Source organism: Artemia sp. Qi Xiang Cuo, chromosome 5 (genome assembly GCF_049724085.1).
Source record: "Artemia sp. Qi Xiang Cuo chromosome 5, ASM4972408v1, whole genome shotgun sequence".
NCBI classification, from domain to species: domain Eukaryota; kingdom Metazoa; phylum Arthropoda; class Branchiopoda; order Anostraca; family Artemiidae; genus Artemia; species Artemia sp. Qi Xiang Cuo.
Window position 1 is genome coordinate 39,469,955 of NC_142798.1, and position 22,592 is coordinate 39,492,546.

The 22,592-nt window shown below is 36.7% G+C and overlaps 1 protein-coding gene across 1 annotated transcript in view; it reads left to right on the forward strand.

Annotated features, from left to right (window-relative positions):
• Positions 1-1,663: 1,663 nt before the first annotated feature.
• Positions 1,664-22,592, forward strand: part of LOC148952125 (serine/threonine-protein phosphatase 2B catalytic subunit 2-like) — a 135,115-nt gene continuing 114,186 nt past the window's right edge. Inside the window, exons 1-2 of the mRNA XM_089088852.1 lie at positions 1,664-1,826; positions 20,507-20,710. Of these exons, the coding sequence (XP_088944978.1) occupies positions 1,778-1,826; positions 20,507-20,710 (253 nt within the window). The 5' untranslated portion in view covers positions 1,664-1,777. The remainder of the gene's footprint in view (positions 1,827-20,506; positions 20,711-22,592) is intronic.

The window sequence follows — 22,592 nt, forward strand, 5'->3', positions numbered from 1 at the left end:
AGCCAATTGACTAGGCTTTTTCTTATTTCTTGCCCTTTTTCTTTGCTTTTCAGTACCTTATCCGAAAGAACCGTTAACAACATTAGAAATAATCCCCTCACCCTTCATTTAAACAATGAGTGCATTCTCGAACATTGCATTTTAAGAGAGAATTTTTCTATGTTTTTTGTCCTATTTCTATAGGAGCCTTTCACGTTGGTGTCCAGGCGCTTAGATTATTCATTCATCTTATAGTGCAAACTTACAACACCGTGACAGTATCAAAGAGCAATCGGAAATATTTCAACTCACCAAATACAACAGGCAACGAGTGCGTAACCTTCCCTTTGACTGGGGTCGCCTCTGATTGGTCAACGGATATCGACGTTTAGTGGCATCACGTCTTCGAGAAAGTTTCCCAATGCCTTGAGCATGCGACAAAGTCAGCCAGTTGATCTCCCGTTGCGTTACGTCGATAGCAAACCCGGCCTTGATTCAATTATTTTAAACAAGATTGTAGAGGGAGGGGATGTTACACTTTCTTCTTTTGGCACTACCGTCCCTCCCAAACTAAGGCTCTGGATTTGTGCTAAAATCCTTAATGTTCTTCTTTGATATTTATTTCCGTGGTAAATTTGTAAGGACTTGAGGATAAATAAGAACGCAAGTTGTTTTAAAATTCGTCTCATTTCCTGAAGGATTAATCTTCCAAAAATGATTCCTAGACTGACAGAGGAAAAAACAGTATAAAAATGAGCTTTACTTCCAAATTTGACATAACTAAAAAAGTTAACATTAGCATCAAAATTATTATTTTATGGGGTTCTTGGAAAGATTCGACAGGGTTTAAAATATAATGATTCAAATGGTTTATTTATTTCGATCCAACTCCGTTTTTGATCCAGGGCCCTTTTTCAAAATTCCTATAAATTTGTTTTCACAATAACCTTTTACTAGTAAGATTAATCAAAATAATAGTTATCATTCCTGAACCAGCTTCAAATAGAAATTTCTATCGCTCAACAGTTTATTTTTCAAAAACGGTATGTCTGAACCTTTGGTTGCTATTAGTCGCGGCTCACTCTTTAATAGGTTACAGCTATTAATGAAGCCATGATGTTCCTACTTAACCATAAATAGATCCAAGCCTCAGAACATCGAGCAAGGAACTTGTCGGACATCGACCTTTTGTGAGTTGGACAATTGGTATGCAATTGGTCCCAGGAAGTAATTATAAAAGATAATATGTAACTAGTGATGATGGTTCAGGGAAAAGGAGAAGATGACAAATAGTCTTTATGGTGGTTCTGTATCAGAAGATGGCTGGTTTTTCAGTTCTCCGCAGAGTATGAGCAACATTTGCAGTGATAGCTTCATCTTTTAGTACCTTGTGTTCTGGAAGCTTGTCACTAAATAGTTCTGTATTTCTTTTGTAATTAATAAGCTAGTGTTCTTCCAAGCTTGGCCAAAAATTCTCAAGAATTCTATAAGCTAAAACTTTGCAATTGGCAGTTTCGATCTAAACTCCAATATTTCCAAATTGCACCGTCTTCACTCGCCATGTCGGTGAAATCACACCTTTATTGCAAGCGCTTTATAGATGGCGAATATTATCAGGACAGTATCGATACACACGATGTTGACGCATGCGCTGCGATAGTCGTCTGCAGTAATCGAAAATCACTCAAGCTGGCGCAGAAGCCAAATCAGTTCTTAGTTGTTTTGTTTAGGCTATAGAATAGTTAAAAAAAACAGGATTTATAAATAGGATGATTGAATAAATTTACTACATTCAAAGATGTCAAATAGCACCCAGAAAATTTCCACCACAGAGAGGGTCATGAAAAGTGAGTAGCCTAGATCATAATTTAACAAATAACTCAGAACTTTTTAATTTCTAGCCTAAGGTCATGATGTTTAGACTAGGCCTATTAATCAAGAGTTTCAATTTTCCCTTTATTGGTAAAGACAGGCTATGCTATATGACAGAAATTATGTATGAAAAGACATTAGCCTAGATTCTCCATTTAATGCTGCTTTGAACTAGGCATATAATAACTGCTGTCATCACAGCTTTGTCTCAGCCCCTCCCCCCCCCCCCAAGAGACAAGATAGGCTATATACCTTGTTTTTATAATTTACTTTTTTTGGCAGGATGAACAAACTGTTGACAAGAAATAGCCTAAGCAAAAAAGATAGGCCTAATGACAAACTCACAAAAACAGCAAACTCTTATGTATAGGGCTATGTCTGGCCCCATTGGAGGGGGGGGAAGTTGGAATGTAACTGTTGGTTTATATTTAGTGGTTCAACTCTCCATAAGGAAACACTTTAAAATATCCAAAAGTATTTACTTATAAAGTTTCCTAAAAGCACATTACTTTACCTCCACCCCCCCCCCCCCAATGGACATGCAGGTAAAGATATACATATTCACTTAATATAGCTAGGAATAAAGTGAATGCTTGACTTCATGTCTTTTTGATCTCTTTCTATACTTCAATAATTGCTTCTAAAGCAAATTTTCTTTTTAGTCCTTAAAGGGGCTCAAAATAACTCAAAGTAACCAAAAGTTTTCCCCAAAAAATCTTTGAGTAACAACCCCTCCCTCCTTCACCCAAAAAATCTGAGTAAAATATGTATATTTATAGCAACATTTTGATTTTTGCCACTGCTATTAATATTTTGTATTTGCACCACTGCTATTTGCCCTTCGCCACTGCTCTTTAAAAAAAAAATATTAAAAAGACCAGCATAAACACGTGCTAAAGGCTATCTTTAAAACAACTTATTTGGTGGCAGTTTACAGCGGCAATTTCAAAAGACTTAAGCATTGAATTTTCAACGTGGTTATTTTTGGAAACTTTTTCTCTTTTGAGGATTTTTAGAGGAAAGACTTGATGATAAAGGTTCTCCTGTTGAATAATATAAGAACTAGGATCATTATACATATTTTAAAGTAAGAATTGTCTTCTTAACATGTCTCCTTATGAGATGACACAAGGCTAAACAAATACCAAAAATCCTGGGTACAGCCTTGAATATAAGTTGGGCTGAAAAAGAAAACAAAGAGCAGATTTAAATAAAGTGGCAAAACAAATGAAAAGATTGTTGGACAAATTTCTAACTGTAGATAGACAACAATTCTCATCACTTCCACAAATTCCACCTGCTCAAATTCTAGAAACATCATTTGTGTTGTGCAGAGAGATATCTTGGTGTCCTGGTAGATTATGAGTTGAATTTTCCCATTCATCTGCAAGCAACTATTACAAAGGCTAATTAGACACTTGGCTTAATCAAAAGAACATTCACTTGCAGATCTCCAACTATTATGGCTAAGCAATACAAGAGTCTAGTTTGACCAAGGCTAGAGTTTGGAATGTGTGTTGCATGCCCAATCAACAAGACTGATAAGCAGCCATGGAATCAGTCTAGAGCAGGGCAATAGAATGTACTAAATACCTCTATGGTGTCCCTTATCCACCCTGTCTCCATAAGCTCTGAATACCATCTCTGATGTATTGTTGCTAATGGCAATGTGATAACAGCATATGAGATTCAAAGTGCTATATTATCAATGTCATCATGGTATCCTGGTCTTTTCCAACTGGACAATTCAAAGAGAACTTGTGCTCACCCTCAGAAGCTTTTCCATAAGCAAGCAAATACCAGGAACAACTTCTTTTCAAATAGAGTTAATGAACAACTTCTTTTCAAATAGAGTTGTCTGCTTATGGAACTCCCTCATTGAAAAAAAAACAGGACCTCTACCAATGTGGATTAGTTAAAGTCATCAGTGGACAGGAAATGGCTCAACAAACAATGATGCACTGTTTGGAATTCCATAGAGGACTAACTATCATCACTGCAGTTGGCAGACACAGGATTTCTTTATCAATAGCAAGTGCAATTTATGGCAATTCAAAGTGTCTGAAACTATTCTGTAAAAAGAAAGCAGAAAAACCCAGTATAATTGTTGATGATTTAACTAATAGTTTTGTATACAATATTACATTATGCCCATAATATTTATCAGACACCATGCAAGAGTATTATATAAAAAATCCACCAAAATCAGTAATTTGATCTTATAAATCTTCTTCTATTCAATGCAACAAAGTGTTAAAACAAATCATAAGAAAACTAGCCATTGCCTTCTGCTTCAGAACAATTAATAGCAGAGAAATTTAAAAAAGATTGGTTGTTTTACACTGAAACCAAAGCTTATTGTTCTGTTGTGTCTGTAAATTGTTTCTAAAGCAAACAATGGCAATGACAAAAGGGATAAATAATTGAAGGAACTTGCCTAAAAAAATGTCAGAGCATGAAACCTCCAGTGATCACATTAACTCCATTTTAATTTTTATAAGAAGATATAAGATTACCAGATTCCATTGATGCAAAACTGGAAAAACAAACTATTAATGAAAAAAAATATTGGAGGGAAGTGCTTAAACATGTAGCAGCAATAAAATTTATCTCTTCATACTTATTAGTGTTTTGTGGTAAAACTGGGGCGTTTTTTATTGAAAATAGTGGTAATTACATAGGTGCTATCTAACCTCAATTCATTTTTGTAGGACCACATGAAAAAATATGCTAACTGTAGCACTGGCACTAAACTATTTACTACTACAGCTAACAACTCACTGCTGCACCAAGCCCCCTGGAGCTAGCACAGCTATGCACCCCCCTCTTTGATCCCAATCCATTCAAAGCCTCCCTCTTTACCACCCTCCAGGAAGTTCCCATTTCCCTTAAATCTTTTTTTATGACATCCTCCCTTGCCAACTAGGGACAACCTGCTTTTTGTTTGGCCCTAGATGGTTGACCAAAAAGGACAATTATAAATGGAATAGAATGCAGCCCTGCTTAACTCCTGATTTAATACAAAACCAGCTACTAACCTCATTTCCTACCTTAACAACAGTAATGTTATTCTTGTACATTGTAATAAACACTTTTATTACCTTAAATCGCACTAGCCAGCGATAAGGACGAATCCTGTAGACGCCGGTCAATGATGATGGTGGCTCAGCTCATATATTTTATATATTTGTCTGGTATACCATCTAGAATAAGGATAAGATCTTTGCTCTTCTATCAGCTGAATCAAATAAACAATAAAACCGAGGATGAAAGATGTTTGATGGCTCAGGAACTTCTCAATTATCAATTTATGAACAAAAATTTTATCAATATATCCTCTACCCTTTCCTAAAACCATACTGTTCATCTCTTAAAACTTTATATATAGCATCTCTAAGTCTAAAATGTTCCATCATACTTAGTAATTTGCTACCTACAGAAACCAGATTAATGCCTCTACAATTACCAAACTCACTCATCACTTTTCTTATAGAGGGGCTTAATTAGAGTTTCACTAAAATTGCTAGGCAATTCCCCCTTTTCAAAAATCATGTTTGTAATCTTCAGTAACTTATTTCTAACCTCATAACCACCATATTTGAGAAACTGTTTTACCATGCTATCAGTCCCTGGGGCCTTATTGTTTCAGTACTGTCACCATTTCTTCCTCACTAAGTAAATCTTCCTTCTCAACCAAAGTGTCATAAACCTTTTTATTCTTCTCTATATGTTTTCCTGTAACTCTATCACAATTAAGTACATTCTCAAAATGTTCTATTCATCTTTCTTTAACTCTTTTCTTATCACTAACTGTGGCCCTGATCCTATCTTTAACCGGGACAAGTCCAGATTGACTATTCCCTCTTAATTTATTATTATGCCTGTATAATATTTTACCATTATGCCGTTTGGCTGCATCTTCCAGATCCTTGACGATTTTATCCATGGCTTCCACTTTACACCTCCTTAGTTCATATTTTGATGCTTTCTCCACTTTCTTTACATATGTCATATTCATATGATCTGTCACTCAAATAATTCTTGTACAACCCCCTCCTCCTCTCTATTAAGAATAAAGTATTTTCAATAATATGCCTAGTTGTGTTCATAACTTTCTTCTCTAAAACACCATAAGCAACTTCACAAACTATTTTTCTAAAATTATTCCTAAAAAAAATTATTATCTAAAAAAAATCGAGATGTTATCATTTAATTTTATACCTCCCTACTCCCCCCCCCTCCTCCGGATACCACCTTGATAGGATACCGTCTCAGCTTTACATTAAAAAAACAATTTACTTAATAATTAACTAGGTCACAATATGGTTCAAACAAACACGTGAAATAACGTTAAACAGCTTAGTGTTCCTTGGGAAAAAATTGAGAGAATGAGTAAAGGGGTAAAATAACAACAACAAAAATGTCGAAATTATTCAGATATGCCTCAAATTATTGGAAAACTGAGTCATAGATTCGCCGTGGCATTCAATAAGATCCAAGGAATCTAGTTAAAAGGGAGCACATACAAAAGCCAAATTAGGCCAGTAGCTTATGAGAAATCCTAAAATACCCAAGACAATGAACCAATCCTAATGGGGGGCCTTGGGTCTATCAAAATATTTCTATGGTTTCCCAGGGAATTTGATATCATTTTCTTCTGATTCCGCTGTAAATAAAAAAAAAAAAAAAAATGGCATCCTTGCTTTCAATAAAAAAAAATCAAGGTATTATCATTAAAAAAAGATAGCCCTCTACCCCCCGCTCTGGATACCGCCTTGACAGGATACCCTCTCTGCTTTAAATTAAGGAAATAAATAACTTTTTGGCATCCCTGCCTTCATTTGAAAAAAATCAAGGTATTCTCATTTTAAAATGAAAGCTCTCCTATCTGTCCCCTTTTTGGATACTGCCTTGATAGGATACCGTCTCCGCTTTAAATTAAACAAAAAATAACTTTTTGGCATCCCTGCCTACAATAAAGAAATCGAGGTATTTTCATTTAAATATGACAATCCCCTACCCCCCCCCCCCCCTCTGGATACCACTTTGATAGGATACCATCTCTGCCTTAAATTAAAAAAAAAATTAACTTTTTGGTATCTCTGCTTTAAATAAAAATAAATTGGAGGTATTATCATTTAAAAATTATAAAGGTCAAACAACAAAAATGTAGAAATTATTCAGATATACCTCAAATTATTCGAAAACTGAGTCATAGATTCGCCATGGCCTTTAATAAGATCCAAGGAATCTAATTAAAAGGGAGCACACACAAAAGCCAAATTAGGCCAGTAGCCTATGAAAAATCCAAAAATACCCATGAAAATGAACAAGTCCTAATGGGGGCATGGGTCTATCAAAGTATTTCTATGGTTTTCTAGGGAATTTGATATCTTTTTCTTCCGTCTCCGCTTTAAATGAGAAAAAATAATTACCTTTTTGGCATCCCTACTTTCATTAAAAAGGAATTGAGGTATTATCATTTTATAATGATAGCCTCCTATCCCCCCCCCCTATAGGCAATCATTTAAAAAAAATTTAGGAATCATATTTTTGGGGTAATTTCTGTTTCAATCTTGAATTCTCCAACCTTGTACATAGTCTATAGCTAAATTTTGTTTCAATAGGTTTTTTTTTTTTTTGGGGGGGGGGGTGGGGGGGAAATATTTTTCAGAAAGAAGATTCTATTTTCTTTAATCTATCAGGCGTTCAATAATTGTGTATTAAACATTAAGAAAATGTATTTAAAAATAGCAAAATAAAACAAAATTCTGCAAACTTACGATTCAGCTGTCGCAACTATCTGTTGAATATCAATTGCAAAATTCAAATGAACTTGTATAGTGTATGTGTTCTGTTCAATATAAAAATAAGATTCTTGACTACGAATGATGTTGGGAAACTGCATTCGAAATGGTTTAATCTCATTTCATGAAGACAATACTTTTGTCAACATATGAAGAACCATGTATATTGTAATTGTATTGTGCCTGCTGTAGTTTTTATGCAAAGTAACACAGGAGACGAAAATAACGAACAAGAGAGTAGTGGAGAATTATGGTATGCAAAGTAATATTTGGCAGGGATAGTCACTAGTGGTAAATTACTACGGGTGGCACCGTGATTAGGTGATTTTTGGAGACTCGGGGAACCAAAAATTTTTTCGGGGTGACAGATAGATTTTTGGGGAAATCCCTAAAAATTTGGGGATAGTGCAAGCTTTGCTTGATTTCTAATCAGGAATGTCGAAATACTTAATCACACGAGAAAAGAAAAGCTCCTACTTGGCGGTTGACGCAATAAAGAACTGCCGCAAAATTAATTCAAAGTCAGCCGAACGCCGCCGCCTCTGCCGGTGGCGTTGCGACATTTTGGTTGCGGTCAACCGGGCCTCTCGTTGACGGCGTTCGGTCGATGCGCCGGCGTAGCGCCGGGGTCTATATATATATATTTATATATAAATTAAACGCGTTTTAATTATAACATTAAGTTTAACGCGTATAAATTAAAAGTATTTTGATAAATTAAACGTGTTAAACGATGAAAAACTTATATTCCGTTCATTTGACTGCGACACTTTGGCGGCGGTCAACCGGGCCTCTCGTTTGCGGCGTTCGTTTGATCCGCCGGCGTGGCGCCGGGGCTATATATATATATATATATATATAAATTAAACGCGTTTTAATTATAACATTAGGTTTAACGCGTATAAATTAAAAGTATTTTGATAAATTAAACGTGTTAAACGATGAAAAACTTATATTCCGTTCATTTGACTGCAACACTTCGGCGGCGGTCAACCGGGCCTCTTGTTGGCGGTGTTCGTTCGATCCGCCGGCATGGCGCCGGGGTCGCCACACACACACACACATATATATATATATATATATATATACATATATATATATATATATATATATATATATATATATATATATATATATATATATATATATATATATATATATATATATACATATATAAATTAAACGTGTTTTAATTATAACATTAAGTTTAACGCGTATAAATTAAAAGTATTTTGATAAATTAAATGTGTTAAATGATGAAAAACTTATATTCCGTTCATTTGACTTAATAAAAATGTCTATATTACCACCTTTATGAATTATTTCGAAATACGGTTTCCACGGAAGTAAGATAAGTTTTATCACCAAGGATTGGGATTCTCCCATAATCAAAAGTTTCTCATTAGTTAAGAAGGAACTTTCATCTCAAAGAGTACTTCAGCTGTGAAAATGGAAAATTATGCAAAAATTTTACATTAAAAACTACAGTAAAAAGGAACCATTTCGCACCTGACTTGTAGCTCCTTCCTGAGATATATTGAAAACCATGCTTACACACAGGAAAAGATTCCGCTCGCTCGGTATTTTTGCCCTCGCAAATACAGCCGAGTGTCCCCCTCCCTCTACTCGGTATGGTTAGCTGCTCGGGTCTCTGACACTCGCAGATGAATACACATGTCTATTGGCTTTACTGAAGTCTAATGATTTTTTTCTAACGAAATTAAAGTATTTTTGCCTGCCTCCAGCACTCTCAGATATGCATACGGATCGGTTGAATAGCAACTAAACCCGTGCAACTGAATCCCCATGTTACTCAACCGTCATGTAACTGAACTATAATGCAATTCAACCCCCATTCAACAGACTACATGCAACCCAACCCTCATTCAGGTCTCTATTTATTTTTTTTAGATTAATATTTAATTGATTTAAAATGAGGTAGTTTAGACAAAGCCATAGGCTGATACAAGTGAAAGGTGCAACTACACATCGATCCTGACAAAATAGTCTTGTTCTGGCAAGGGAAGTGAGAAGGAGTTAACGACTCACTTACCCTCCATGCCTGAAAATCATTGAAACTTGTTATAAAAATCATCAAAATTATGAATGAATGTGAAAGCAACCAAAAAAAAAATTATGGATCGTTGTAGACCCCGGCGCCGCGCCGATGAGGGAAGACCGGCGGCGGCGGGGCCAAAAACAGCACGCCGCGCCGCCAGTAAGATGTCGGTGGCGTGCCGCCGGTAAGATGTCGGTGGCGCGCTACCTGGGTGATCAATGTTGACTGCAAACATTAATGTTTTCATCAGTCTTTCTCAAATCACAGCTTAAATTTTCAACAGATTCGAGCCTATTAATGATTTCAAAAATTAACAAGTCGCTGGCTGGAAACTGGTCTTCTTCGTTATTCATCAAAAGAAGTAGAAATGTGGTAGAAACGAAATGGCTGTGGTGTTTCAGAACCCTTGCATAATACGAGTAGTTGAAGTATCTATTAGTTATGTATTCTTAACATAAATAATTATCAAAATTAGTAGTTTTTTTCATCGAGCAATACTGCATACAAAACTTCAAATACCGTATCACAAAATTCGTCAGTTATCTGGGTAAAAACTTTGAATATAACTTTGAACTTAGAAGCTTAATTTTTTCATAATGCTCTTTGCCTAAATCTGTTTTGTCCCCTTTAAAACAGTTGAAATGGGCGACTTTGATATTGATTGTTTTTTTTTTTGCTCTTTTGAAAAGCAAATTCTTAAAAGACTGATTCTTAAAAAGACTTCTTGTCTTAAAAACTGGTTTTTAATTAAAATTTTAAAAAAAAATGCATTTTAAAGTTTTTTGGCTTCTTTATAGAATATGTGTCATGTAGGCTAAGGCTGAACTGCTTCATTTTTATTGCTTTCGGCTACTCTTTCGGATATTATTCATTTTTTTCCTTTGGGGATTCATTCCAAATTTTAAACCGATAAATACCTAATGTCAGTCAAATTATAAACTGCATCTAAAAGGAGTAAATTTTTTAAATTGGAAAATACATGATGAACCCTTCACATGAGAACACTTCAATTACAATGAAACAAAAACATTTAATGGTTTATTCGGTATGAATAAAAATTAAATGCTAGCTATTTTCTGGTAAAAAATTAAAAACTCCTCCGTTTTAAATGTAATTAAATGAAATAATATACAGAATGAAGTAGGTACAGGAAGATATTGAGAGTTTCATGCTAGTTTATCGCTTTTAATACAAGCAAAATGTTAGGACACTTAGTATCAGTTATTGAGTTTAAGCTTTGATTTCCAAATGCTCACAATAATTACCAAATTTAAGAAAGTCGCAACAATAAGTCGCCTGTGGTCAAAATACTCAAAGACTTCTCTTAGATTGCCACCCAGGCTCAAAACTTCTGTTATGGTCATTTCCATGGAAATCGCCAAAGAGTGTCTCATTAAAATGGCTTTTAATCATAGTTACGGGTATTTAGCCTTTTTTGCTTTTCTTCAATAATTTGAAAAAGGTGAGATATTATTCCGAATGTTACAATTCTTATGATTGATCATTTTTTTGGTCATCCTTTGTCGTACAATCGAATTTTTAACCTACCGTAGATACGTAGGAACGTTGCAACATCTAATACCCTGAGGTCATAAGACTGTCAAAGACTCCTCCTTGAACCTCCCAAATTGAAAGCTTTTATTAAGACGTGACCTTTTAATGTAACGGGCACTGGACTGAGGGAGCCATTGTCACTCGAGCGCAACGTTAGGTGGGGATGTCGATATCGCTTTCGTCACACCAATTCGTTTTAGTGTGAATCTGCCTGGTACATATGAATGAATGTTTTCAAAGTAAACCCGTCTCATCAATAAGAAAAAAAGGAGTTGGACGCATATGTCCCTTTCCCTTTGGACGATAAAACCATGCAAGTGCTGTATCAAGTATAAGTAACGAAAATCTTGTTAATTTTTGTCAACTTTTTAACTTTTTGGCATCCCTGCTTTCAATAAAAAAATCAAGGTACTATCACTTAAATATAATAACTCCCTATGCCCTCCCCCCCCTATGGATACTAGCTTGATAGTATACCGTCTCTTCTTTAAATAAAAAAAAAAAATAATTAACTTATTGGCACCCCTGCTTTTAAAAAAAATCGAGGTATTATCATTTAAATATGATGGCTCACTACCCCCCCCCCCCCCCTCTGGATACTCCCTTGATAAAATGCCGTCTCTGCTTTAAATTAAAAAAAAAAAACTTTGGGATCCCTGCTTTCAATAAAAAAAATTCGAGATATTATCATTTAAATGTAATACCCCCTTACCCTCCCCCCTCTGGATACCACCTTGATAGGATACCGTCTCAGCTTTCATTAGAAAAATAAGTTACTTAATAATTAACTAGGTCACTATATGGTTCAAACAAAGACGCAAAATAACGTTAAACAGCTTAGTGTTTTTTTCCTTGAAAAAAATTGAGGGTATGAGTAAAGGGGTACGAAGACAACAACAAAAATGTCGAAATCATTCAGATATAGCCTACCTCAAATTATTGGAAAACTGAGTCATAGATTCGCCGTGGCATTCAATAAGATCCAAAGAATCTAATTAAAAGGGAGCACACACAAAAGCCAAATTAGGCCTGTGGCCTATGAGAAATTGCATAATACCCAAGACAATGAACAAGTCTTAATGGGGGGCCCTGGGTCTATCAAAATATTTCAATTGTTTCCCAGGGAATTTGATATCCTTTTCTTCTGTCTCCACTTTAAATGAAAAAAATAATTATCCTTTTGGCATCCCTGCTTTCAATAAAAAAAATAAGTTATTATCACTTAAAAATGATAGCCCCCTATCCCCCCCCTATAGGCAATAATTTACAATTTATTTTTGATTCTTATTTTTTTGGTAGCTTACGAACAATTGACTATTAAAAATGCAGGATGTATAAAATTGATTATTAAAAATTTAGATAATATCAAATAAACAGCAAAAAAAAAACTGCAAAATTTCCCTGAATATGGCTAAACAAATGGTCAACTATCAATTTCAAAATACAACTGAAAGCTGAAGTTGGAAATTGGTAAATTCATTCTATAATTCTATTAAAATTTAAAATTAATTTCTTGAATATGAACGAATTAAGAAAGACCGATTGGGAAACTACGTTCTAAATGATTTAAACTTTTCATAAAGACGATACTGTTTTTTGTCAACATATGAAGAACTGAGTTTATTGCAATATTTGCAATTGCATATTGCATTTGTCTGGTTTTTATGCAAAGTAACAAAAGAGACGAAAATTAATGAACAAGAGAGTAGTGAAGAATTGTGGTATGCAAAGTAGTATTCAAAAGGGAAAGTCACTGGTAATAAATTGCTAGGGGTGACACCGTGATTGCGTGATTTTCAGGGATTTGGGGAAACAAATTTTTTTTCGGGGTGACGCATAGATTTTCGGGGAAATACCCGACAATTCGGCGATAGTGCAAGCCCTGCTTGATTTCTAATCAGGAAAATCGAAATACTAAACCACACGAGAAGGAAAAACTCCGACTTTGCGGTTGACGCAATAAAGAATTGCCGCAAAATTAATTTAAAGTCGACCGAACGCCGCCGCCTCTGTTGACGGCGGCGCGCCTTTGGCACGCTGGCGGCGTTACGACACTCCGGCGGCGTTCGACCGGGCTCCTCGTTGGTGGCGTTTGGTCGATCCGCCGGCGCGGCGCCGGGGTCTAGTTGGGTGTATCCAAGACAGAAAAAAACCCTGCAAGCTTTTTCTCAGAATCTGTAATAGTCCAGGACTTTTAGCTCAAAAAAGTGTCGAACCCGGACAAAATTGCAATATAAACGAAAATGGTACCAAAATGATCAGAAAAAAATTCTGTACAACATACTAAAAGTCCCCATAAATCCGAGTGGGGCGAGCACCCGAAAAACAGGGGAAAAGGGGGAAAATGGGAAAAATGCCGAACATGCCCAGAAAATAGTTTAAAGTGAGTTTTCTGAGGTTTTCACATACGCTGATTACGAAATTGACATCTAAAATTCAGTATAGAAAAAGAGTACTACGGAAAACGGGCGAACAGGGGAAAGAGGATGAAAAAGAGAAAAATACAGGGTAGGGGTTGACATCGGTTTGAAAGATATTTTCTGGTGTATTCCTATCTGGTGAGGACGAACTTGAGAACTAAATTTATATAAAAAAATTGATTAACATAAAACGGGGAAATGGGGGGGGGAGGGAGGGGAAAAAGGGAAATATACAGGGTAGGGGTAGAAAGCATGTGGAAATGTTTGCAAATGTTAATACAGGAGATCTATAGAGGTTCGGAAAAGGCAAAAAAAAACTCGAGAAAGAAATACGGAAAGATACTGAAATTACTTTATTCCGTATTCCTCGCCGTTATCAACAAGCGCGTGGGTTCGTCAACATAATCCTGTTCTAATTCGACATTCAGTAAGAGAAGCAAGGTAGACTAGTCACCGCGGAGTTCCAGTGCCGACGACAAAATCTATCCTGACGGAATGACATCTAGCGGATCCAATAGTCCCCAGTCTGCGTGGATGCTTACACATGTGACATGGTAGCAGGATAAATGATGACAGCAGGATAAACTGGTAGCAGGATAAACTGACGGGCCTAGAGTACAGTTATAGTGAACAGCACGTTACTGCAACCGCAGCACGAATAAAGAGAGATACTAAGGATCTACTGACGTTTCTTGAATTCCTTGTAGAGAACTGTCCTTTCACTAGTTCCACAGAGCTTAGAAGTATAGGTTCCGGGCTTATTGCCCAAAACGGCGTCAATGCAGAGGATGCTAAAGCTGTAGGTGAGCTAATCCTCCAGCGCATGGATGGCCAATCCATCGAAAGTTTTTCATTCAAGAAGAAAGACAAAGTCGTTACACTGGCATCCGATGGGAACATAAGGATAGATGGCGATATTTTGCATATCGACCCTGCACTGCTTTTTCAACGTCTTTCGACTGCTGCCCATACATCTGAAAATGACATGGCAGAAACTCTACGTTACGAATTGTGCAGTTATCCGCCCGCTTTGTTTGAAAATTCTGGCATAATGCGTCAGCCAGACAAACATGCACTAGCGAAAGCAATATGGAAAGAAGCAAAAATGGACTCGATTGACCACCTGCCAGTGTCCGATCATGTCATTGTAGTTGACGGAGGTTGGCTGCTTCAGCAAGTACCTTGGAAGATTGGTGATACTTATGATTCAATCTGTGACAGCTATGTTAGTTTTGTTACTCGACGCTGTACCTCCCCTACTGTTGTCTTCGATGGATACAGCGCTGGTCCAACCACGGAAGATGCTACACACAACCGACGGTGTAAGGGAAGCCAGCATCAAGTGATCGATTTCAGTTTAGGGATGAAGCTCCAGAAAAAGAAGGAAGAGTTTTTGAGCAACTCTCAGAACAAACAGTGAATTATAAGCTATATCGGGAAAAAACTCAGAGCCAAAGGATTTGAAGTCGTCCATGCGAAGGACGATGATGACTATCTAATCGTGAAGACTGCCGTAACGAAAGCAGAAAACTCTGAAACAATAGTTCTTGGCAACGACACTGACCTTCTGATTCTACTCTTGTATCACCTCCCACCTAATGCAAAAACACTTTACTTCGAATCGTCAACGAACGCAAAAGAAGCGATAACACGGTTCTGGTGCCTCAACGAAGTTAAAAAAAAAAATGGGAGAAGTATCCAGGCTACTTCTGGTAGGGCACGCACTCTTGGGATGTGACACGACCTCACGAGTTTTCTGACTTGGAAAGCAAGCTGTGCTACCTTTTTTGAAGAAGAGCGAAGTATTCAGAAAAAAATGCGAAGTGTTTCTGAATGAATCATCGTCTAGAGATGAAATTGTGAAAGCGGGTGAATATCTTCTCCTCAGCTTTTATAAAGCACGACCAAACGAAGATCTCACTAAGCTGCGAGATTGAATTTTCTTGGAAAAAGTCTCTTCATCAAATACTACGGCGTTTGTTAAGCCTGAAAGGCTTCCGCCAACCGAAGCTGCAGCTTCATTCCACTCCCAGCAAGTGCGCCTCCAGGTATCCTTTTGGAAAGGGGAACCAGCTGACCTCGACCCGGATGATCGGGGTTGGGTCCTCAGAGACCATAAATGCTCACCTGTTATGACTAATTTGTTGCCCGCACCTCATACTCATTTGAATATCGTGAGATACAACTGTAAGACAGGCTGCGAGAAATCGCGATGCAGCTGCAAGAAAAATGGATTATCGTGTACGTTCGCGTGCGGAGAATGTCAGGGTATCAACTGTTTCAACAGGGACAACGAGATTGTCGAAGACGAGGAGCTCGACTAGTGACATCAATGCTGTGTTTTTCAAGTCAACTCTACTGCCTTAAAAAGTGCAGATTTTACCTATAGTTACTGAAGTTCTTTTTTTAGTTTTTTATTCAACGATATTGCCTTCGAAAGTACAAATTTTACCTATAATAGCTGAAGTCTTATACTGTGATCACTGCCAAGCGGTTGTTTTCTTTATGTTTAGTAATTCAAATGGTTGTAAGAAATGTCTGTGATTCAAGAAAGTAAAAGTTTGATACTTAAGCGAGTTATTTTGTCCATAGGCCTACTTATTAGCCAGTAGCAGCTGGCTCAGGAGTCAGGCTTCCCTTTCCGTTATTTCCTCCAGTTTTGTTCGGTTTTCATGGTTCTCGTTTTCTTTCCTTCATTTTAGGTGTCAGTTTCGTGATCAGCAGATAGAAAAACCCCAGAAAACACATTTCAAACTGATTTCTACCCCTGACTTCAATTGTCCCTTTTCTTCCCCTCTTTCCCCCTTTTCCTCCGTTATGGTGGGGCTCATGTTCTTTATTTCATTTTAGATGTCAGTTTCGGGATCAGCAGATAGAAAGACCCCAGAAAACATATTTCAAAGGGCTTTCTACCCCTACCCTGTATTTTTAAATTTTGTCCCCTCTTCCCCCTGTTCCCCCCGGTTTCCGTAGTACTTTTATTATATACTGAATTTTAAATGTCATTTTCGTGATCAGCATATGGGAAAGTCCCAGAAAACTCACTTTGAGCTATTTTCTGGGCGTGTTCGGCCTTTTTCCCATTTTCCCCCGCATTTCCACCTAATTTCCCCTGTTTTCGGGTGCTCGCCCCACTTAGATTTATGGGGACTTTTAGTATGTTGTACAGAATTTTTTTCTGATCATTTTGGTACCATTTTCGTTTATATTGCAATTTTGTCCGGGTCAAACCCTAAAAGTCCTGGACTATAACACTGGGTGTCATTACCCGATCCATCGGTTTTATGGAATGGCCCAAACAAAATCTTATACATAACCTCAAAAGTCAAGCTGAAAGGGCTTATGGAAGCGGGCATAAAACCAGTGTGTCCACTTGTCTCTTGAAAACCTAGCACAAATTGAAAAGCTCATTGTTTGCAAAAAAAAAGAAAAAAAATTTTTGGGCTATGATTTTCGCAATAGACGCATTCTGGGAAGTTTTTAAAAATTCTGGGGTTAGCCAGATGGGTAATATGAGCTAGAAACTGGGAAAGAAGCGAGAAGCAAATTTCAAGTTTCTAATCAGCACTAGTTTAAACTTGCTCTTAGGCCTTGGGTTAAGTTGAGTCAAAGAGGACTCGATTTAAATGGGGGTTGAGTTACACGAGGCTTGAGTTAAAGGAGGGTTCAGTTGCACAGGGATTCACTTGAATGAGGGTTCAATTAAATAGGGCTGAGTTGCACGTTGGTTCAGTGATATGGGTTCGGGTACATAACGTTCAGCTACACGAGGGTCTAGTCAAACTCACATCATCCGGATCTATTGACTTTGATAATCCAATATTTTTGTTCTTAAAATGAAAGACATGTTTTGGGTCTCTGGTTTTTAAATGCGTAAGAAATTTCCGAAAACTTGATTCAAATCAAAATCTCATCAAACAGGAACTTCAGAAAGGCTTTTTGAGAATTTTTTTCTCTGGGAATGAAGAAGAGATAAATAATTCCAACCTTGGGTTCTCGAGGAAACAATTCCAAAATAGACACGGGTCCGACATTACATGATCTCTAAGAAGCTCACTTTCTAAGCTAGAACATATTCGTTTCTTTGTATTATGTTGTTTGATAGGCTTGGAAAAGGATAATACGCTCATGTAAGTTTATAGACATTAGCGAAACTAGACTTCAAAATAATTATGTTTGTTGATGATTTAGTAATTTTTGCTTCTCACCGAGATCTATAAATTTGTTCCATAATTTCTTCAGATACTTCAAAATAAATTAATGGGTATTTTTTTTAAAATTGATTATATAGATCTTTAGTTAAAGATCTTCACATGACTTGAGGAATTTTTTTCTTTCGGCCAACTTCATTTGATTTCTGTTTCTAATATTCGCCATTTGATTTCTGTTTTCTAATATTCATTGTGATTTGTAAATGTCTTCTGAGGCTGAAGCCAGTTTATTCAACAATTTTTTCGGGTATTGTTTGATTATACCCTCAGATCTATCTGTAGCATCTGTCCATATTCGGTTCTTTGGCGACAGTATCCCAGCCAGCAAAAGACGTACGGGGCGACTAACTGGGATTGCGCCCCCCCCCCTAAGATCCATTGCGTAACTTACCTCAGAAGTAGGGCTAGCTGCTCGTAAATGGATTTCTTGAGATTTTTTTATTCTGCCTTACGTGCACTTCCGTTCAGATTGATTCGATTTTAGTCTTTTTCTTTTGTTCAAGCCTGGTCTTTGTCATCAATATTTTTAAATATTCATTTGGAAAAATACAGGTGCTCAGTTAACTTGCAACAAATTATTGGACAAATATCAACATCTTTATTTTAAAGAAATCTTGAAAGTCTTTTTGTCCACGCTACGTAGATACAAATTGCTTTTCTCACCTGGAAGAGAAATAAAAATTCCTTTGGATGATGCTGAATGTTTTTCCATGCTAATTCTGTTACCTGCGATGTTTACAAGTTGCTATTTTCTTGTGTTAGAGTCTTTTGTGTTTCCAGTGAAGTATTAACTCCCCTCTAAGGTGCACACTTGGCCATCACTCTAACAACAGCACATCAACTCTACAGTGCCAAAATTCAGCAGGGGATACGAAAACATTTTTTTCTGATGGGAATAGGAATTTGGAAACGAAAAGCGTTTTTTTTAATGCAAAACAATAATCGGGGGGGGAGGTCTCTTTCACAGCGGGACAGGGATGCATTGTGTAGTCTGTTAAAAAACCACTGGAGTTGTATTCAACATTTGTGATGGGTATTTATTTGGATGTAGATTGTTTTTCTAAACACCAAATAAAGTGATCCTATGTCTACAATTGTGAATTTTTTTTTCTCGGAGTCGTTTGTCTGATTTCAAGCTTTTCGAAATTTTTTTGTATTGAACTCTGAACTTTTTTTTTTGTTTTTAATGATTTCAGGTTTGGCTTTCTTTACTTTGGAACAATGTAAAAACGAAAAAATTCTAAAGAAGTCCAATAGGTCCAAAACGAAAATCCATGGGTATGTGTCGATTTTTGCCGAATAAGCTGAGTTAGTCGATGAAGAAACGCCTCCTGCGGGATCATGTCTTCGTCCTGGAAGGCCTTGTCTGAATTAATGAAATTCACTTTTTAAGATACATATAGAGTAAATATGCATTTACGATAACTGCTATCGACATTTTGTTACATCCCCCAAAAAATTATTGGGCACTTGGCTCTTTACTTATCCAACGCTCGTCCATTATCTCTGATTAAACGAGTTTGATATATATTGTATTTGAGAACTGTTTTTTGACGACGTAGTGGCTGAAACTGAAATGAACAAAAATAAAATCCTAGTAGAAAGATTTTGCCTGCCGCCGTTCTTTGGAAAGGATCTGGTGGGATTTGCCTGATCATGAACGAGAAATCGGTGGCCGGCGGTTACTCCTCCTCCCCGAAAATACCCCCAGCGGAAAACGTTTCCCTCGGAAAATACCCCTGGAAAATACCCTCCCCTGTGGCTTGTTGGTCTCTAGTCACTTTTGACTTCTAAACAAAGGATTTGAACTCTCAGTTTCTGATCTAACGAGCACACTCCGAAGTTTGTGCGACCGTGAGGTGGAGGTAGGGATAAGTAAGGGACAGTCCCCTTCCTATAAAGAACGAATTCTGTTCATTTTGCACTTAAATGTCTGCCTTTACTTTCGTACTAACAGGGTAGACCAGATATATTCCCAGAAATCATAAGGGAGTAGATATCAATTTCAGGTCTTGATGGGTTTTTTAAAGTTGGTTTTGTAACAAACCCCCAGGACCCCCCCCCCCCCTCACACACACACACACAACAAAATCCTGGTTACGGTCCTGGGAATTATACATCAATTTCTACCTCCACCTTCCTCTCGTCTCTCTCAGAACTAATTCTATATTTATCTGATGGCTCAACGAGAGCTGGAATATTCTGACATTAAAATGCACCCTTTGTAGAACCAAAAAAATCATTGCATTGATTTGTTTCATTTTTTCAACCTTTTTTACGGATTCAGAAAAAAAATTACAATTGTTTCCGTCTGTCCAGTCTTTTTTATTGGAAATGGCCAGCATAAATGTAACAATGAAACAGATTTCTAACTATTACCCTTTTTAGTTTTTTTTTCTCTCTTCTTTTTATTATGAAATATGGGTTTATACAAAAGGCATTCAAGCAAGGGTTCAAAAACTTTCCTCCTCTCATTTGTGCAACATAGAGGAGGGTACATCTCTGGGTCATTTTGATAAATATTAGTGTCAATGAAAACAGACTAGCAGTTTTTAAGCTTTTGTTTGTTTGTAACTAATAGTTTAAATGTTTCTTTATTTTCAGATGTCCCTTTCCCGCCTAGTCATAAATTAACATGTGCTGAGGTGTTTGATTTAAGAACTGGTAAACCTAAGTTTGAAGTGCTTAAAGAACATTTTTTTCGTGAAGGAAGAATAGAAGAAGCTGCCGCTCTAAGGATTATTAACGACGGGGCGGGTCTTCTCCGACAAGAAAAGACTATGATAGATATTGAAGCGCCTGTTACTGGTTCGTTCTATTCAAAATATTTTACTTAAAATGATACAGGGTGATCAAAGGACATCCTCCCCAAATAATAAACTGTTAGGGTAATGTATCGCCTTTTGATTGCCTTCTAAACCCGACATGTCAGATAGACACATACGCAGGAAGGGGGCCGTTGGGTCCCATACCTGGACTTAAACTATTTAAACTTGTTCAACAAGTTTTGCTATTAATTTATCTAAACTGTACTGTTATATTCATCAATCCAGTCTAATGTGTATTCTTTTCATAAACTCGCAGAGTTTCGACCCTTGCCACTTTTTACAATACAGCGAAATTGATAACATAGAAAAACAAGGACCAAATCAAGGTGTTGCCCACGCAATAAAACTCGAGGGGGCTTGTTTGTTAGTTACATTGTTCGATTATGTAAGATCTGCCGTTGTTCATCCGCAAAGTGCAAGTGTATTTTTTTACATATTTTATGAATTTTAAAAATTCTCTTCAACCAATGAAGAACGAAAGTGACTTGCCAGAAAAGAAAAAGGGAAAGCTTATTCTTTCAAATGTGGCTTTCCCGTTGGAACTTTCTCATTTATTTATTAATGTTCAAACTTGGCATGCTGAAGTCAGAGGGGAAACGCCCGCAAGTCTCTTTAAAATAATCTATAATTTCTGTAGCTAAATTAGCCTACTGCACCATAAATTTGCAATGATACGGAACATTTCGAAGGGAACCGACTAAATTCCATACTTTGATGCTGTGCAAATACCCATATACAGTATGTCTCTTTATGGGTCACTATTGTTCGTGCCAAAAAAAGAAGCAGAAAACATCTTATGAAGGGAGAGGAGAGGGCAGGAAATTTCGACTTGTACGCACCTATAATTCTACTATAAGTTGATTTTTTTTTACTAAGATTTTTCTGATTGAAATAAAGACCGAAGTTGATAATTGAAACGAGCTACAATTATTACTTCTCAGCTTGTGGGACATCTATTCATAAAATTAGTATAAATAAACTGATTAATGATATTTCCCTGTGTTTGTAGGACTATGCAGATCTAGCACTTTACTGAAGACACAAAACTCGCATAAGCAGCAAAAATGCCTCATTTTTATAACTCAAAAGTATCGTAAAGCGCTTTGTGTTGTACTGTTCTGAAAACGTTGTAGTATTTTGTGCTTCAAATATTTTATGATAACGAGGGGTAAATATTTAAAATTCATTAAGTTTAAAGTTACTCACTAAAAGTAGCGAGCTTAAGAAAATTTGTCGACTTTTGAAAAATTGCAAAACACTCCCGAAAGAACAAGTAAGTACATCATCAAATTCAGCAAATCATACAACTCTGTTGCAGAAGTACAAGACCCTTTGTTGTACGTCTTTATTTGTTTGATTATTTTTTCCCTGGGGGTGATCATATCCATCCAATGGTCCTAAAAAACAACTGGGATAAGAGTCATTCAAACGGATTGCGTGACATCAAAGTGTTTTTTTCTGCCATTCTTTGAGACAAAACAACAATTTTGCCCCAAAGAGGACGAAAAAGATGGACAATTCTGAGAATGCCAATCGGTTTAAAATTATCAAAAAGTTGTAAGTTGAGTTTCTTAGTTTCAGAGGAAGTAGATGATGCTTCAGAGGAAGCAGGTGGATGCACCACCAGTTTCAAATGGTGCATTTGCTCATAAAGACGTATGTTGTCCATTTAAATGAACGTTTTATTTAAAGATTTGCCATAAAGCTTCATTTATCGAAACTGATTCATTTGAGGCTTGATAGAGTTGTGTACGGTTATTCTGTACGGTACGTCAGTTATTATGGAGGAGGGTTGGTGGATCTTTTTGTAGGTGGGGAAGTGTGAGTTAACCTTTAAAAGTAGATTTTTATTGCCAAATTTT